Genomic DNA, 19,885 nt, shown 5'->3' with positions numbered 1-19,885 from the left:
ATACAGATTGAAAGACTCCACCACATTGGCATCCAAGGGGATGCACTTAGATGGATTCCCTCCCGTCTCACCAGAAGAACCCAGATGATCAAACTCCCACCTTTGGACCCAAAGAGATCCTCTGCGGTGTTTCCCAGGGCTCATCCCTCAGTACCTCACTCTTCAACGCATATATGACCCCTCCTGCCAACATTGACAGACCTCATGGTCTCAACATATTTTCCTATGCAGATCACACCCTACTCATCATCTTACTCACTGACAACCCAACCACCATCAGAAACCAACTTCCACAGAAGCACTACAAATGAAGCTGACTGGATGAGCAACAACTGCCTGCAGCTGGACCCAGAAAAAACAGAAGTATTATTATTTTACAACAGCAGCAACACATGGAATGACTCCTGGTGGCCATCAGACCTAGGACCCATAGCCACTCCCTCCAACCTCGCCAGAAACCTCGGAATCTTCATTGATAATAAGCTCACTATGAAATCACAGATCACCGGCATCGGCTACCTCACTCTGCGCAAGGCTACGTAAGATCTTGAAGCAGCCCTCATCACCAACCGACTGGAGTACAGCAATGTCCTCTATGTAGGAATTGCCGCACACCACCTACAGAGATTGCAGACCATACAGAACACTGCAGCCAGACTCCTCCTCCGCCTTCCCTGACAAACTCACATCACACCCCACCTCAGGAAACTCCACTGGCTCCCCGTGCAGAAGAAATGCCATTTGAAGCTGCTGACCCACGCACACAAAGCTCTACGCAACCAAGGACCCGCCTACATTAATCACTGCCTGAACGTTCACCAACCTTCAAGAAGACTACAGGTCACCTCCCTTTCACATGCCCATACACCTGGCATCTACCGAATCAGAAGTGGAGGACACTCCTTCTCCCACAGCAAAGACCTGGAACAGCCTCCGCACGCACTTCCGGATCATCATTTCACTTCCGAAATTCCTGCTGGCCCTCAAGACCGGGCTGTTCCAATAAGCCTCTGAGGTCTGCAAGCACCTGGATACCCTATCAGGTGATTAGCCAGGCTTCATAAATTCTGATGGATTGATTAAAGTTTGGAAGTTTTTTGTAGCTTCATATTTGTGCAAGTTATTAGACACCATGTGAAAATATCTACAGTGTAGGTTTTAATGAAGATTGTTTGCAAAACATATGGAAGCTTGTTGTACCTGCTGCTCAGCCAGTGTGAGTATGGTGTGGAATGTTGGGGTAGATGAAGTAGTGTGGCTCACTGGTTAGAGGCGGCAGACCCGAGAGCAGAGGACGGCCCGGGACCAGGGTTCGATTCCCGGCGCGGCAGGTTTCTGGACCAGGGTCAGCGGACTCGATAATTCTCTCGCCTCGGTGCCCACTCTGATCAGCGATCACACTCGGCAACTCTGGGCATTAGCTTGCCTCATCTTCACTAACGGCCCCACCAGACCGCCGGGGATGCCTGGTCTCACTCTGGAGATACCCATTAAGGGACCATCTCTCAGGGAAGCCAGGAAGGGTTTCGCAGCGGTCGAAGCGCCTTGGGACCCTACGGGTAAGTAGTGCGCTATATAAATGCCAATACATTTACATTACATACATTTACATACATGATGCTGTGGAATGTTGGGTGAGTGACTGTCAGTTGGGAGAATGGGCTGAGCAGCAGAAGGCTGCTCCTGGTGGGGCTCACTGCATCTGTATCTCCATGTTTCCTTCTTAATAAATACCATCTTCAGTTTACCATGGAACATGTCTTGATTACAACTAAGCTCATGGTAACATGTACAAGCGATGTTTCGCTTCCTCCACAGTCATCCAGAAAAGTAAGACCATTAAGATGTCACTTCCACTAACTATGGTTTTGGTAAAAAGATGCCGCTGTATGTCGCCATACTTGTCTTCTTCGGTTCAGAAAGGGCTCAAACCTTCACTACATTCACAGATCAATACAAATTCATGACACAGTCACTTAGGGTGGTATTTTCATTAAACTGTAGATCACATACTATAAACAGATTCCACACCATGCTATACTTGTCAAGCATAAAAAAGGAGCTTTAATTAAAACTTCGAAAATAATATTTGGCGTACCTTTCCGAGATAGGCTTAAATCTAGTCGGAGCAATTCCTCCCGAGCCTGGCGTAGAGAAGCTTCCAGAAGGCTGACGATATGGCTGGATACCTCCTGGTGATGCTGTCGTATAAGGAGTTTCGGGAAAGCTGACAGGTCTGTAAAAATATGTACACATTCAGAATGATTTATGAACGCCATTACCTTATTTCTGAAATGTTATTGTTAGTTTCTTCTTTGGAGCAATATACCTTTTTCGTTCTAGTATTTTTTTATACAAACATACACAAAAGCACATATAAGCGAGATTAAAATCAGGACTAATAATGACAAAAAAGGTTGAACAACAGTATTAAAATAGTTTTTAAAAGCAAGTACCGGCAAACAAAGTTATTGCTGCTCGTTATATAGATAGATATCGACAGTTCATTTGCCAATGTGTAGTTATGGTTTAATACTTACACTTATTTGACCGAGCTTTGTTATTTTACATTTGGATGGGGAGGGGCAGCTGCATTAGCCCTATATCGAAGTATCGGATTTATTTGATTTAACACAATAGAATGAAGAAAGCCTTGCAGGGCTAAAAAAGAAAACATGTCATGCCTTAAATTACTCTTCAATATTTAAAATGGCCAAGCTTCCAAGTTAGATGCCGGGAAAACTTATTTCACGCTGTTATATTGCCGGGGAGAGTAACTTATATCCCAGAGTGTTCAATATTTATTCACCAGGTAGTTGAAAAATCCAGCGATCCATGGCCATTTTACCTGCCGATCTTGAAGTGTATTTGGGGTAGGATGCAGAGTTCGACCGGTGGCGGTCTACAGGGTTATCGAGTAGAGTGTCACATGTATGTGTGAGGGTGTTTTTTTAGCCGTTTGAGACCCTGTTTTATGGGCTTCTGGGCCGGTTTTTATTAGGTCTCGCCTGTCGATGCGCATGCGCATCGAGCAAGGCGAGAGTATTGCGAGTTATCCACTCTTTATCCACACTGCAAGGAATCGTGGCGATTCCTTGCAGTGCACGATAAATTTAAGCTCAATGCGCATGCGCATTGAGCTTAAATGCGCGTGCACATGCCCCCAGCCGCCTACTCTCTCTCTCAGCCTTCCCACAACTCCGCCCCCTCACTACTTGATTGCACGGCCGCTAGGCCGTGCCTCCCCTACTCTCCTCCCCCCTCCTCCTCCTCTCCTCCCATGCCTGCCTGCCTGCCTCAACTCTCCGCCTCCCGATCTTTTCCTAGCTCCTGATCTTCTCCTGCCGGGGTTCCGATTTCCCTTGCACCCCCGATCGTCCCCTGATTTCCTCTTGTTTTAGAAAGTCACTCTACTCTTTCTGTCCCCTTAATATCCATTTCCTGCCTCTGACCACCCTACCCTTTGATGTCTAAGACCCTGTGACTCGCAGCGAGTGTGGATTTACAGCTCAGCCCCTCCCCCCTCCTCGCTCCCCTGCCAAGGAGAAGCGTGCAACAAAAACAGAAAAAAAAATTGAAAAAGTAGTAAGCTGGCTCTGTGCCCATGCTGGGAGCCGCTCGGGGCTCAAGGGCTCAGCTGAGGGGCTTCCTCGCTCTGGCTGCAGACCAACTTTGATGTTTTTGAGGGGCAGTGGTGGGATGACACAACTAAACCATTAAAGACCACGTTTTGCGCAAAGAATCTGGCCTCTATGCCCCCGTTTGTGCTACGCTTTCTCCAAGTGCCGGCAGAACATGTGCCGGATTCCTGGCTTGGGTGTTGCACATGAATTGTTTTCGTGTATTTTTAGCTCTGGCCTTTCTTGTGCGAGAGACAATGCATGCTGTTTTCAAGGTTTTAGTTACAGAGGCGCCAGTCATAGGACCGCCAACACGGAATGTGTGCATGCGTCGTGGAACTTCGGCCATTTAGGAAATCTTTCAAGACTTGTCTTTATGCTCTTTAACTTGCTGTGGAGGGTTTCCGCGCAGTAAGACATGTCTGTTGCTAGCGCCAGGACACCCTCATAGGTATCCACTGTGCCCTATAAATCAATAATAACATACATGTATACCCTGGACACAAAAGGTAGAAAAGTGTGAACATGGTGGGAGTACCCTGGAACCCACCCAAAGGTACATTTGTTTTTTTCAGATGTGACCCCTCTATTATTGACACAGTTCATATTCTGGACAGTTTACTGTCCAGTCCAGAACGGACGAGCCCTGGATCTACGAGGCCTTGAAAGCTACACTTTTAATTATAGTTCCCTTTTTTGGTGCTTTCTATAGCTAGGATTGTCATTTTGCAGTTACCTCGTAGCGCTATTTTTTGTGTTATACAAGTGCGTGTGATGAAAGTAGCACCTCTGGAAGATCACGTTTATGTTTTTTGGACAAAACAAAATATTGTGTAAGTATGCGTGTGTATTGGAATGCACGGATAAGACCAATTGTAACTGTGATTTTATCTTTCTACTTGTGAACCTACTGATGCTTACGGTTACGTCACTGTTTCTCCGTCTGTTACTGACACTTCTTGGCGCTGTGTGCTATGCTGCAGTTTTATGCCGCCTCATAGTAACCCTGTATCCGAAGACTTTAGCGAATGTCACTTTTCTTTGTTTCAGACAGAGGGGGAGCCTCGCTGAGCCTTTTTTCCCTTTTTTAGGTCTCGCCTGTCGATGCGCATGCGCATCGAGCAAGGCTCAACTCCTCACCCTCAACACCTCAACCTCACTCACTCTCAACACCTCACCCTCACTCACTCACCCTCAACACCTCACCCTCACTCACTCACCCTCAACACCTCACCCTCACTCACTCACCCTCAACACCTCACCCTCACTCTCAATCACCCTCAACACCTCACCCTCAACACCTCACCCTCAACACCTCACCCTCAACACCTCACCCTCAACACCTCACCCTCAACACCTCACCCTCAACACCTCACCCTCAACACCTCACCCTCAACCCCTCACCCTCAACCATTCACCCTCAACCATTCACCCACACTCACCCTCCCTCACCCTCAATTCCTCACCCACACCCTCAACACTTCACCCTAAACACCTCACTCATCCTCAACGCCTCCCCCTCCCCCTCACTCACCCTCACCCTCACTCACCCTCAACACCTCACCATCACTAACACTCAACACCTCACCCTCACTAACTCTCAATCCCTCAATCACCCTTCCCCTCACTCACCCTCAATACCTCACCCTCACTAACACTGAAACACTCAATCACCCTCACTCTTACTCTCACTCACACTCTACACCTCAGCCTCACGCTCACTCACTCACCCTCAACACCTCACCCTCACAACACCTCACCCCCTCACCCTCACTCGCCCTCACCCTCAAACCCTCACCCTCAACACCTCACACCCTCACCCTCAACACCTCAACCTCACTCACAACACCTCACCCTCAACACCTCACCCTCACTCACTCACCCTCAACACCTCACCCTCACTCACTCACACTCAATCACCCTCAACACCTCACCCTCAACACCTCACCCTCAACACCTCACCCTCAACACCTCACCCTCAACACCTCACCCTCAACCCCTCACCCTCAACACCTCACCCTCACTCACTCTCACTCACCCTCACCCTCACTCACCCTCACTCACCCTCACTCACCCTCACTCACACTAACTCACCCTCACTCACCCTCACTCACCCTCACTCACCCTCACTCACCCTCACTCACCCTCACTCACCCTCAACCCCTCACTCACCCTCACTCATCCTCACTCACCCTCAACACCTCACCCTCACCCACCCTCAACCCCTCACCCTAACTCACAATAACCCTCCCTCACCCTCATCCTCACTCACTCTCACTCACCCTCAACACCTCACTCACCCTCAACACCTCACTCACCCTCAACTCCTCACTCACCCTCACCCTCACCACCTCACCCTCACACAGTGCAATAGGTCTCAGAGGATTTTTAGTTAAAGCTTTTACAATTGTTTATTGCTTTTTTGATTTGTAATTCTTTAGCATTGGCTACAAAAAATAAAAATGCAAAAGATTTACAACAAAAAACCCATAAACAATTCTAAACGCACTAACTCTAATGCTGCGAGACCTATTGCATTTCTAATGCTTGTTACTGTTTATTTCCATGATATTAACACAAACACTGCATGTAGCAAGCTCAATTCCATTAAGTCTTTTACACTTGCAAACCACTATACAGTTTGCAAACACGGGCCACGTTTTTACCTATCTAATCACTTATGAGGTGCACTTTTATTTTGGTGCCAGGGCCTACTTTACTATCTGTTCCAGTCCGATCCGGTTAGGAAGGAAGGAAGGCTGGAACTGACTGCCTAGCACCTCCCCTCATTCTGTCAAATGCAGAGCTGAGAAGTGGAATGAAGGCGTCAAGTAACTTGGATTGAACTCAGTCCTTTCATATACCCTCACCCATCTGGGAAGTAAGTTTGATGCAAAGCCCTGCTTCATCCGGGGTATTCAGGGTAGAGTATTTGCATATTAAATGGCGTATCCCGTGTCTGAGAGGCTGAACGGGTGTTTAGGAGAATGTCGGGGAATCCATGCTCGGGTTGAGAAAAATAAAATCTTCGCTAGTAACACCTGCTGTCTATGCAGTTGTAGATTGACCTCATTGCCACTTGCTGTCGCTAGTCGTGTGTTTTTGCCATGGGTGACACGTTCTACCACTATCAATCTTAAGTGCCATAAGGCTGGTGTGAGCTATTGCTTTTCCTTTCTATGGCTTTTAATTGTAATTTTTTTGTGTAATTAACACCGGTTATAATACTGAGTAACAGCATGTGGACCATCCGTGATTGCTGCCAGTTCCAACTTGGGAAACAAGCAAGGCGAACACAAGGGTACTCTTAATTCTTGATTCAACTACGCCTTTCACCTGATAAATGTGCAAGGGCTTGACTTAAGAGATGAGAATTTGCGATATATTTGCAGGCGAGGTCTAAATATCTATTGCTTGGCTTTAGCTACAGATCCGAAGTCCGGTCTGGAAAGCTACTCACTACTGCCGGTTTACACCAAACCGAGTTTATTTGCTTGTTTCAGCTAGTAAGCCATACAAAAAACAAGTTATATTTCTATTTAAAAAATCAATAGCTTCAATAATTAAAAATACAATTTTGGTTAAAATCAATGTAGGAGTTACTAACGTAACTTCTTAGTATCCATGTAGATAAAATATAAGCTACTACAGGTTGATATACGGTTTGTAAGTCACTCCTCAGGCACAGGCCAAAGACTGCTGTACACAGTCTAATGTTATGTACCTAGAATATAGGCCAGAGGAATTGCTTCCTAGGTCTAATAGTTCTAGAGCAAAAGAACATAAAGGACACTGTTGTCTCTCTGTCGCCAGATTCACAATAACATTGATCTGAAATGATCTTGTGTGTTGACAAAAAGGGAATTCTTAATCTAAATGTAATGCGGAGAACTCTCTTTGGTACACGTGTCAACAGGTCCAAATAACATTAAAAATTGAAGGAAGATTTTACTTTCAAATAGAATAGCCTTATTTTGCCTTTGAAGATTGTGTTAAACTTATTATCATGGACACTCTTTCTGTACCTGTTTTTGATCGGTGCCATGCTGACTTTGGTCATCAGGCCAGGTGTCCCAAACGCGGACAGGCCTATCTTCTGCAGTGCACTTCAAACACGATCCAACCATTTAATTTTTGCTGTGTTCTTGAGATTCGTAAGGTCTATGGGAATTCTTAAGTGGATTTTGTGCAGCTGGATTGATCCATAGTCTGGCTTAGTAAAAGAATGTTTTGATCTGCATTATAGTCTCATACAAGTTAGTCCTATTTCCATGATTAGGGGTTCACTTTGGTACATAGGCCCAAGTGTAGCATCAGTCACAGGAAGTGGTTCTCTATATTTTGTAGATCCAGTACTCGTCTGTAACCCCATAGGTCAGCTCTATATAGGGCAGTGGCTGCCACTTTCACATTGTATACTTGCAATACGGATTTTGTAGGTTCCCTGCTAAATTGTTCTTGTAACGCACATCAGTATACATTTTAGTGGCCTTTTTCTAGTTGAAGCGGATTCCTAAGTTGTCAAAGTTATGGACGCGTTCCAAGGTTTGACCCTCAGTCAGGAACATTTTCTGGAGGCAGCTCTTTAAGTTTCATGACCATGGACTTTGTTTTCTGCACATTAACCGTCAGTTTTATGATGCATTGATAGTTCTCTTAGTGCCATCTGCACTGAATCCTCAGTAAATAGGAGGACAAGAGCTTTTTTTATCTCTGCCTTTTGGAACGTCAAGGTCTAGATTTGCAAGAAATCTTCCCACGTTGTTTATATACAGATTAAATAATTGTGTGGCTAATGCAAAGCTAAAAAATGTTAAGTAAAATAGCTCAAGAGCCTGCACCAATTGAAGAGATTTATAACCTGATTTTGCAGAGAAGACTCTGCCTTTAATCCTAACGAAGCAATGAGATGAGGAGACTGGAGTTGGGTAATTGTTACGTATGTTAACCTAGTGTGGAGATACCTAGGATGTTATTACTGTTGGAAAGCTCGAGTTAGTTTTGTTTACAAGCAGATTCTGGAGAGTGACCACATCTCATATCACCCCTAGGATGGTGGTGAGAGCTGGGAAGATGGGGTACGCTTCTGAGATTGCAGATCATTTAGAATGAGAGGGCTGCACCCCGCCTGCCAACTCAGCGTATCTTTACTCCTGCTGCTCTCCTTCTACATTCAAAAGAAAAGGAAGAAGGACGGCAACTTATGACAGCGGACTAGACGCCTTAGAGCCTCTGCTGCAGAGATCTGTGTACAATGCGATATCGTTGGATCTCGCTTGACTGCCTTAGCCTGCAGTAAAAAAAATAAAGGGAGACGCTTTTACACAGCTGTTTCACAAGATTTTTGTATAAATCTGCATCTTATGAACAAGCAACATAAGAGACTGCGACATGTTGTTTAACCTCCCATCTCAGGCACGCTTACAAGAGATGAGTTTGTCACGAAAATCATTTCCTGCCCAGGAAGGGGGGAAACCGAACAGGGGGAGGCAGAAACATAGCAGCAGGACCAACCAACAAAGTGAACAGTTCCCAAACGGCCTCACGTCATGCAAGACACTTCTGGTTTGCGGCCCACAACGCACTGCATGCAGGGATTTCTAAACCCATGTCAGTAGTGCTGAAAACAAAACTGTTCAGCGCCAGGAGAGTCTTTTGTCTAATTGGTTTCCTTCCTCAATCGCTCTGCAGCCCAGTGACAACTTTACTCTCCATAAGCATAGAACTGGCCATAAGAACAAGATTTACAGTCCTGTTTACAATGGCACTCATAGCGAGAAATTCTGATAGGAAATTGTGCTCCTCTTAGAACATCACCGCTTCTCTTTTCTCCAAGCCTTTCATCAGAAAGTTGTCTCGCAGTCATGGGCTGCAATGAGCTGCAATGATCATAAGCAGCTTATCCAGCCTAGGAAAAGACTAAGAGAAAACCTTAGAAAGGCAGCGTGTGAGAGAAAACTATCTTGTGAATAATGGCATCCTATGTGTCGTTTGTTACCTGTTAAGCATCAAGCGCACAGCAGCTGCATTGCGGAAAAGCACAATGCATTTAAATTAAAAAAAAGAGTTCCCAAACACACTACCTTGTCGTTAGGAAACAAAGCGAGATTAGCACAATCCATTAAAAAAAAAAATTCCAAAGTGCACGCACTCTACAGGCAAGCCTTTATAAATCGAGGTAATGAATAAAGAGGCAATGGGTGGCATTATGCCCACAAAGTGTTTACAACAGTTCTCGAAGAGACAGCGCAAGAGCTGCCTAGGCTCGACCTCAAAATATTTCATTGCTAATCAGACCTTGCAAAAGCTGCATTTATAAAACATTCTAAACTACTATACCCTTTTTTATTTTTGTTTTTATTAGTCAAATATAAAACATACATCTCATGACTGGACAGTACAAAAAGCATACATATGCCTTCTTCAGACCAGACAATACGTCTCTGCGAGTATACAATCTAACAGTCGCATTGTTATGCCAATTTGCAAACATTCAGCTAAAATTAAACTTGGCGGACACCAACGCATAATGTACTCTAATAATGTATTACCCTCATTTCCCTGTCATTTCGGCTTAATCCTTTACTTTCACGAAGTTTCACTGTAGTGTTCATCCTATTTTGTCCCTGTGTCATATGAACACACAATCTTCATTTCCCCTCTGTTTCTAACATATCTCACGAGGCTGGATTATCCTCTCCCTCCAGCTCACCAGTCTCATTCCTCACCAAGTATGTCCAGTAAGTTTCCCAGATGTTTTTGGACCGACTACGCTGAGGGAGTAATTAGATATATACCTCAGACTGTGCTACTGTATATCATGTCACTATGCCAAGCCTCCAAAGTGGAAACAGGGCCCCTGGCCTATCTCATCGTCATCCAACGCCTTGCCAGCTATATCCCGATGGCTATCGATTTGCAGTCCGCTTTCTTCAAATTTTTAGTATACCCTAATAGGGCCACAAGGGGGTCCATTTCAAATGTAATGCAGGTTATGTACCCTAGCTCCTGTATGACCGCCTTCCAAAAAGCAAACACACTAGGACAATACCAGGCAACATGTATAAAGCTAGCTTTCTGTTCTGGCCATCTATGGCATGCCGCTGTATCCTGAAGCCCATATCAATGTAACCTCTCTGAGGTGTAGTATATTCGGTTAATGTATTTTAACTGTATAAGTCTGTGTCTCCCGTGTTGTGATATATCCCTGATCATGGTGTAACTGTATCTCCAGCACTTGTCATCTAGGACTGTGCCCAGTTCTCTCTGCCATTCTTGCCTCGCCTTCATCATGGATGTCCTGCGAGCATCTTGTGCAAAGGAGTAAAGTTTAGTAATCAGTTCAGTGGGTACCTTTTCTTTTATCAAGGAAGACAGTGCCAGCATGTCTGGAGACTCCAACATGTCATCTCCCAGGAGTTCACGCAAAATGTGTGGAACTCTAAAATAGTCAAAACGAGCCATAATCATCCGAGACTCAGACTCATTACTTAGCAATTCCAGCTCTTCACTTCACCATCACTGAATAAATCTCCCATTTTGGTGATCCCTAGTTACTTAAGAGCCTTCACTACTTTCCTCTCTCTTCCTATTTTACACCATGAATGCCAATCTATCAGCATGTGTGGTGTGAACAGTAATGTAACCCAGCTTGTTTTTCCACGAAGTGCCACCAGACATATACTGTGGTGTTTAAGGAGTCAAAGCTACCAAAGCATCTTTTTGGGGCTGAGAATAACGTCTGGGGGAGCGCATTGGGAGCCGCTGCATCTCTTTCTATATAAAGATGTGGCAAGTTGTGCGGTCCATGGATCCAATAGTGCGCAAAAGAGCTCTCTGCAGCTTTGTAGTATAGTTCAAGATCAGGCGCGTTGAGGCCTCCCATTTCGCCCGCAGTTGTTTCCCGGCCCAGGTGAGTTTAATCATAATGGATCGTAGTGTGGTGAAGAGCACGCATATTAATAAGATTCTGATATTTTGAAAAAGTATAAGAATCTTGGGAGGACCACCATTTTCATAATGGCAATGCATCCCATTGACAACAGCTGGAGTTTGACCAAACGTCCTTTTCAAGTCTAGTTATTGCTTTTCCGTAATTTTCCCTTATAAATCTCAAGGGAGCTGTATGAATTTGTTTGCCTAAATAATTCACCGTAAAGTACTATACCCTTAAAACTGGTTTGTCAGCTTAGGACGTGACTTGCACTTTTTGGAAAAAGCATTTAGGATTTTATGTAGTAAGTTAAGCTAATAAATGGACACCACCAAGTACAGGTACACAGCACTGTCTCAAAACTGGAAGCCCTCCCATACCTTTAAATAAAACATTTATAAAATGTAATTCCTTTGGTTCTCCTCTGTTGGCCTAGCTCAGGCTAACCTCTATATCTATAATTGGATCATTCTGCACTTGCTCTCTTGGGTTTTCTATCGAGCTGAACCTACAGTGCTACAATACAAAGATACATAAATCATACAATTTACAATTATTCTCTAAAAAAATTGAAAAAATCTCCTTAATTAAATAGTATACATATCACCCTCTTTTTGGTCTGAAATGAAAAATGGAAACCTTTCACATAGGGATTCAAAGATATTGCATCTACATGCGTGTACCTCCTACGGACCTATCTTGCCAGCATTTGTTTGATAACTGTTTTCAGCAAAGAATTCATCTTACATGGATGATTCAAAGCCTTTAACATTCAAGGATATAAATATATTACTTGTCATGTTTTTACAACTGAAATCTTTATCAGGGCCACCCCCCTGAACTCATTCTCTTCATTATTTCCATCCGCTTTATATTCTTTGCTGTCCATACAAGACCAACCTATTCCCCTAGTTTTAAACCTTTCAATGGTGAGTAAAAAACACAAATTCTGCTATTAGAAGAGCAAAAGAATCAATAAATAAACAGCCAAAGTGGGAATACAGAAACAGAATAATGGTACTACCTTTTCCCATGAATTTAAGAACAAACGTCTGAAGGTGGAACAGAGGCTATGGGGAGAAGAAATAGCAAGGATAGTAAAACAAAAACACAAAATATAGGTACTCAAGCAATATCAACCATTCAGGCTGACATTCTTCCTGCATTCTTCAACAGAGAGAAAGACCTGGGTGAAGTCCGGTGACGAACTAGCTATCAACCTGAACTCTCAAGAAGGGGAAGTTTATATAGACATCAATAAATAATAATTGTCAACCACTGACGTTTTTTTCACCCCATCCGGGACTGACGTGCATGGCTCTTTTTGTATGAAAAGAAATGCCTTGTCTTTGTGCATCACTTCCAGCCTTGCTGGGTAGATGACGGATAAAAGGATCTTCAGTGACTGAATCCTCAGGAAACTATAGTTCCAGTAAAGTTGCTGGAGATGCCAAGGAACAGGAAGACTTCAAAAAATCATGTTTGTTTGTTTTGCCACAAGTCCAAGAATACAGCCTTTATCAAAACCAGCATCACCATGAGTTTAGCTCTGCTCACTTGGGTTTAGTAGGAAGCTTGAATATTTTTTACAGTAGAAACTGCTTTGAAGTCTAGCTAGTTTCACATGAGATTGTACAATAAGGCTCTTACCATTTCTAATAAACCACTTAAGCTCTGTTGCAGACAACCACAACAATACAACCCCAAGTATTTCTGTGTGTATTCCTAAACTCTGATGCTGAGCCTCATGCACATCATTGCCTGCGGAATATCAAAACCCACCAAATCCAAGAGAGGAGTCCGCGTCCGTGGAAAGCACAAAAGAGCACAGATTGTTTCTTCTACTTTGTTTCCAACCTTTTCCACCAAGAGCACCGTCCCCAAATTTGGCCTCCATCGCCATCACTAGGCATTCAATATTCCCTGATTTACACAAAAACTGTATTCATAGAACTGACTGCATACACAAACATTATCTTGCTCTTTGACAATCCCTGTTGTTCCTGGGAGTCACTGGTCTATCCACTGTACTGTCTGGTATGATGAGGCTTGAAAAATGCTTCGGCCACAGCAATTTCTTTCTTCTGGTTATGAGACATCATTGCTCTCAACACCTCAATAAACAAGTCGTAAAGTACTAGAGACTTGGAGCCACCACTGTAATGGTACTCAGCTCCTGCATGAAGAGGAGTCCAGTATTGCCGATGGCACAAGATGACTTTGTCCCAATGCCTCATCTTCACTGAACGAATCTGAGCACTTGTGGGTCTGGGAAAGAAATCTAGATACACTAATACGGACCCACTGTCAAAGCTGCGACTACAAATACATTGTCCCTAAGTGATGATGATACCCTGCATTATACAGGCTTTCTCCGCGTGGTCATGCCCTGTGTCTGCATCACCACATTGCCTACGTCATAAGGTTGACCATGCCAGCTGTGTCTCAATAGTGACCCCAAAATCTTGTGCTGTGAGCCACTCCCGATAGGGGAAACAGTTCTCCCTATACCTCTGAAAGGACCTGTTTTCTCCAACAGCACACCATCCCACCCACAAAAATCTGGCTGTCATGGCACGGACTCTTTAACTCCAAGATTCCTTCACTGAAGAACGTTGACCTTGCTTGGCTCCATTTTTTCCACTCATTCATCCTTTCTCCTAGAAGTCCCAACCCCAACCCCACCCCCACCCCCACCCCCCATCAAGGCTTGCTACAAATATGAACCAACTTCCACAAACGGGTATCATTTGACCTCAAGTTCCTCATCTGAATATCACTTTCCAAATATAACAAAGAAAGGGACTCAAGTCAATCATATTTTTGTACTGCTCATTTTTGCTTGGAATTAATGTTCACAACGCCATGCACTTATTGCCCTCATCTACTGCCTTCATGTGATTTGGTATAAGAATGCTTTCCACCTCCAGAGGAAATAAACTATGTCTATGCTATGCTTCAAACTACAATTTCACAAATGTCTACAGAAGAGGAAGACATGACCACTGTGTATCTCGAGAAAATGCCTAACCGGAGAGGCCAGACATCTTTGAGTCAAAAGGAGAGTTCTGCAATAAATATATTTTTCAACTTCTACTGAAATGGTACGAATCTGAGGAAGTTCCCATATGCTTGAGATCCTGCTCTTACTCAGGCATGGGTATTTGTCCCACCTCCAGTACAGCTTACAGCACTGTTATTTAGCTCCTCCAACAACATGCAAAGCCTTCTTTCTTCTAGCCTTACCTTTTGCTGTGCAATGACTGCGACTCTCGATATGGTACCACTGTTGCTTGCTTCGTAGGTCGATTGAGAGACTGAGCACGGCCTTGAGCTTTTTGTGACTGACTCGAACTGTGCATAGTAGTCCACTGCCTGGCATTGTTGTTTTGGAATGAGGGCCTACATCCAGCAGAAAGGCTTTCAGACTCCTTAGTCTCTGCTGTGTTTGTTTCATAAGATTCAGACCATCCCCTGGAGTAAAGAATACAACATGTTGAACTGCTACAGCACCGAGTTTTAAATATTTTGAATACTTTCACTAGGAGTTATGTGCAGAGAAGCAGCAGGGAGCTTTCATCTGATTGCATAAACACAAACAAAGGTTATCACGCTTCATTAGGCTGTACATGTTAGTTTAGGGAGTAAGTTAAGGTTCATGGTAAGAATGTAAATGCATTGAAAAAAATAAAGAAAAACAATTCAATTTTTCAAGTACTACCAACAAAGTATATCCTATACTTTCTAAACCACTTCTGAAATCATGTGTCAGCCCCTCAATTTTCAATGTCTTCCTCTATTTCGTGTTTCATTTGTGTACCCAGGATTGTGATCCGTTATTGAGGCAGAGCTAAAGTTTCCGCCTTTACGAAATGGCAGCTATAGTTTCAGATTGAAAGTCGGCACATATACTTCTATTTGGACCACTACTGTCATGTGAAGAGCTCTTAAATGTTGTTTCGTTCTAAAATCACAAGCCATTACTTAGCACATAGTCACAGGTTGCCAGAAGAAAGTACAGTGAACAGTCTGAAGTGTAAAAAAAGAGCTTTTGTGTAAGGACTGTGCTTCTCTGTATCCCTGATGCTTCGTGAGATATCTGGGTCAATGAGGTAGGGTGATAGTATCCTACCGCAGGAGCCCTTATCCCAGTATCAAATGTTCATACCGTTTAAACCTAGAAACAGTGAAGCCCAACATCTGGTAAAGAAAATATCAGTTAGTACCTCAAAATTCAGATAATAATAAAGACTCAAGCAAGTTATTGAAGAATTGTTAAAGTATAAGGTATCAAGTAAGTGTCACAGAAAACAATTCATAAGTCAAGATTGCTTCAACTTTATGAAAGTATGCCTAAGAATATAGCAGGTTACTTACTTTATGTTGGCTTGATTCAGGACATAATTTCTTCAGGTTTGGTTCTTTTTCTTTCCAACTGTCTCGAACTGTGCTCTAGTGACACATTACGTCCTTATGTCAGTAGTGCAGTGGGCTTTATAAAGGCTCATAGATGAAGGCTTAGATTGTAAAAAATTCATGGAGACGTCAATGGCCCTGAAGAACACCGTCTCTGTATTTACAGACGGTGGACTAGACCGCAAGAGATCTCATACTGATGACCGGAGACTTGACTCATACACTCTTAATACAAGAAAACCGGACATATTTTTTATGCTCACTCTATATAAAAACCTTAACACCAAGGCTATCTATCATCTTCGCAACTAATGCATTGACCCAAGTCATGTATGGGAACATCTAATCTACCTTGAACTCTCTAGAGCTAAACACAACCAACTAATTACAGAACAAAATCCAATTCCTCCGATGGCTTGCCATATTATTATGAAGAGAAAACAGGAAGGACATTCCAGATGGAGCAGCCGACATAAGCAAAGTAAATTAATTGTTTAACACACAATGACTCCACCAATGGAAGACAGCTCTGATGAAAGATGGTTAACGAACTGATCACCACAGTAAGCAAATCTGTTCCTAGAAGATACTGCACTTGAGTTTTTGCAAAGCTATAGAATGAGTGCAACTGGTTGTTGCTCATACAATCAATATTCACAAGAAAGGAGAAACTGAAAACCTCTGCATAATTCCTACAGATGACCCAAATCTATAACATACACTCTTCAGAAGTAAATTTCCATTAGAGTATTAATAAGAAATGGATTAACACTAGCAGTGGGAGCAGTTGTAAAACGTGCTAACAAATCTGTACAGTCTTCCATAACAACCATTCAAAACCTAGGTCAAGACACATTTAGGAACAAATCAACATATACTGTGTACTACCTTCAATGCTGGAAAGAGCCACATGAATGATATTTTGTGTGGCTTACCAGAGGCTACAGGTAAGAAACAACTATAGTTTCAACATCATGATTAACAAAATAGAAAATTATTGTCACTGTCCCATAGGTTAGGGAGAAATAAGAAAGGACCCGTTAGTCATTGTATTGACGGTGTGTTTTGTGATCACAAGACACCATAAAACTTCAAACCGCAAGGTATTAAAGATTCTGGACCTTAACAACAATGGGGTTTTGCTTTCAAGTCCAAATGTGGAGTGACTTGAGCGTGGCAAATTTACTACAGCCACATCACAACACCATGTAGACATGCATGACTACACCTCTTTAACACCGAGGCCCAATATACAGCAGCCACTTGTTTTAAACATACAGAACCCTAAAAATACAGTTAAAAATAATTTTATAAGAGAGTGACCAAATAAAAACAGCATCCACTTACAAAAAAAAAGAAATCTGAGCGTTTTTCATTTTCTCTAAGTAACAGAGCCTTACAGCACAAGTAACAATTTTTATTCTTTGAACCATCTAAAGCAAACAGTGCTTCCCTAACAGAGCCCACACATGTGGCAAACGCCTCCTTAATAGGGAGGCAAATCTAATACAGCTGACTCTCCCAATCGAAACAGCACCCCTTTCCATTTGAGAGTACCCTTAACTCAACATGTTAATGGTTTTCTTGAAGGGAACCCTCTATACAACCTGCACTTCTTTAATGTTATGTTAATATGATATGTAAAGTCCATGGCTTCCCCAGCAACTGGGCTTCTCAGCGGTAGACCAGCATTATGCACCAAGAGAGGCAGGGAGGTCACAGAGAGGCATAGGGAACAAACAGCCATGCTTTGAGTTTTATTCTGAAACAGAGATGACTCAGGGTATTCTTTAGATCAGGGGCCATGCTGTTCCAGAGGGCAGGAGCCAGAATCTGGAAGGGGTGACATCCTAGTTTCTGTCTCTTGAATCGAGGGATCACTGCCACATTAAGTTTTGCGGAGCAAAGTGTTCTGGCGGGAAGATAGAGCAGCATGAGTTCTGAGCGAATGGGGATTACTGAAGAATGCAGGATCGTGTGAACATTGCTATTCACTTTAAACTGAATGCACTTTCTTTATTGGCAGCCAGTGAAGCTCCTGAAGGAGCCCAGGACAGGAGCAGAACTAAGGACAGGAGAGCAGTAATCTCGCTGCCGCACTTTGGACCAGTGCCTAATTTGTAAAAAAAAAAATGTTAATGCAAGGGCTCTCGTCAGGATACCACTGCAGCATGCACCACACATTGCCCCAACCATGCTGCCAATGACAGTAACAACACAACTACTAATCATCACGCTTCTTCAAGTGTGACAATTCAGATTATTCCAGGCCCCAAAGCTAAAAGAATGGCTTGGGCAGGTTATAATACTTATTCTTAATGTATACTGAATTAATAATTGACTATTTTAGTGGTCATCTTTAGATTAGTCATAAAGCGCCAACTTGTGCCAGACTGTCACAAGTGTCCGAGTTGACATTCAAGTTCCAGTGCCGAGCACCGGAAACCACTGGCTCAAATAACGCAAAGCTTTGGACAGATTGCAACCTCTTTAAAATAGATTCATTGGGGGGCGTGGCTTGGCGCCCGAGAAATATGGCGGCGCACGGATGAAGCTCTCCGGCGTGTCTGGGAGACTCTGTGCTTTTAAGCAATCTTCCGTGCAGCTGGGGACGAATGCGGACGGCTAAAGACCCACAGCGAGTTATGTGACCCATGGCGCCTCAAATTGTGGCTTTTAAAGAACTTTTCCTTGATGCAGTGAGGTCTCTTGCGGTTCCGTTTTACGACGGCTGTCATTTTGTGTGTTTTCCGTGCGAGCGTACAACTCCTCACAACGCTGCCAAAATCACTAACAACCACCTGGCTTCGCTCCTAATATGCTCAGGAATGGGAACATTGTTCTTTTTCACGCTGAGGCTTTGTCATTTAGTGCTGCATTCAACTTTTAGTATCATGTTTGGGTATCTGTGAGGTAATGTGTACAGCAGCCATTTTGTGATCACCAGTAGCCTCCATAGTGGGTTTTTCTCTTTTTCATTACCACATCATCATTCTGCAAGGGGCATAGAGTATGTTCTAAAACCTATTTCGTGCAGACAAAATGAGACATTCTTATTGAAATATTAATGTCACATTCACATAGTGTTGCATAGATTTTCTTCTTCACAAATTCCTTATCCTGTATGATTTTACTTGTTATGCCATATCCTCAGCATATTTGCATCAGGAGGGAATGTTTTGATTGTGCTTTATGGGCAGGACAAATGCTTCTCATTCTTCGCCACACAAGCCAAAGCACATTTTTATTAAAAAAAAAATCAAGGATCTTCACTGAGTTCTCCAAATTGGAAGATTCTCTGGCATCTTCTCCTCAAAGCTCAGAGATAACAATGGATCCTTCTTCCGTATTTCCAGGGAAATAAATGACTAAATGACTAAAAAAGGACCCTCCCTCGCCACGTAAGTCCATCTCGCCAGGGTCTATGGAATTGTTGTTGGAGGAAATTAGAGCTCTTCGACCCTTCATGGAAGAGACTAATACCAAATTGCAAATTTTAACGGATAATTGGTCTCAACTTGAAACAAGGGTCTCTTCAGTTGAACAAAGCGTCACCTCCTTAAAAGAAAACTGCGTTAATGTTTTCAACTCCATTTTCAAGTTTCCACTCTTCAAAGACAGGTCGAGGACCTTGAAAACCACAACAGACGAAACAATTTACGTATTTAAGGCCTGGGAGAAGGACTTGAAGGATCAGACGCTCTTGCCTTTTTCAAATAATTCCTTACTAAATTACTTCACATGCCAGAAGGAACTAACCTCTACATTCAACGAGCACATCGCTTGGGACGTGTTTCATCTAATGCATCACCTTCACAAAGGCCAAGAGGAGTCATCTTATATGTTTTAGAATATACAGACTTATTAAAAGTGTTATCAGGGGTCAAAGCTTCTCCAAGAATTACATGGTCAGGCT

The 19,885-nt window shown here is 43.3% G+C and overlaps 1 protein-coding gene across 3 annotated transcripts in view; it reads right to left on the bottom strand.

Moving 5' to 3' along the window:
• Positions 1-19,885, bottom strand: part of SIPA1L3 (signal induced proliferation associated 1 like 3) — a 714,921-nt gene that overhangs the window by 192,291 nt on the left and 502,745 nt on the right. For all 3 annotated transcript variants that reach the window (XM_086938267.1, XM_086938268.1, XM_086938269.1), the window contains exons 11-12: positions 14,800-15,027; positions 2,099-2,236 (exon numbers count right to left, since the gene is read on the bottom strand). In XM_086938267.1, the coding sequence (XP_086794393.1) occupies positions 2,099-2,236; positions 14,800-15,027 (366 nt within the window). The remainder of the gene's footprint in view (positions 1-2,098; positions 2,237-14,799; positions 15,028-19,885) is intronic.

This window comes from Lissotriton vulgaris, chromosome 9, assembly GCF_964263255.1.
Source record: "Lissotriton vulgaris chromosome 9, aLisVul1.2, whole genome shotgun sequence".
Classification (NCBI taxonomy): Eukaryota; Metazoa; Chordata; class Amphibia; order Caudata; family Salamandridae; genus Lissotriton; species Lissotriton vulgaris.
This window is presented reverse-complemented; position numbering and strand designations above follow the sequence as displayed.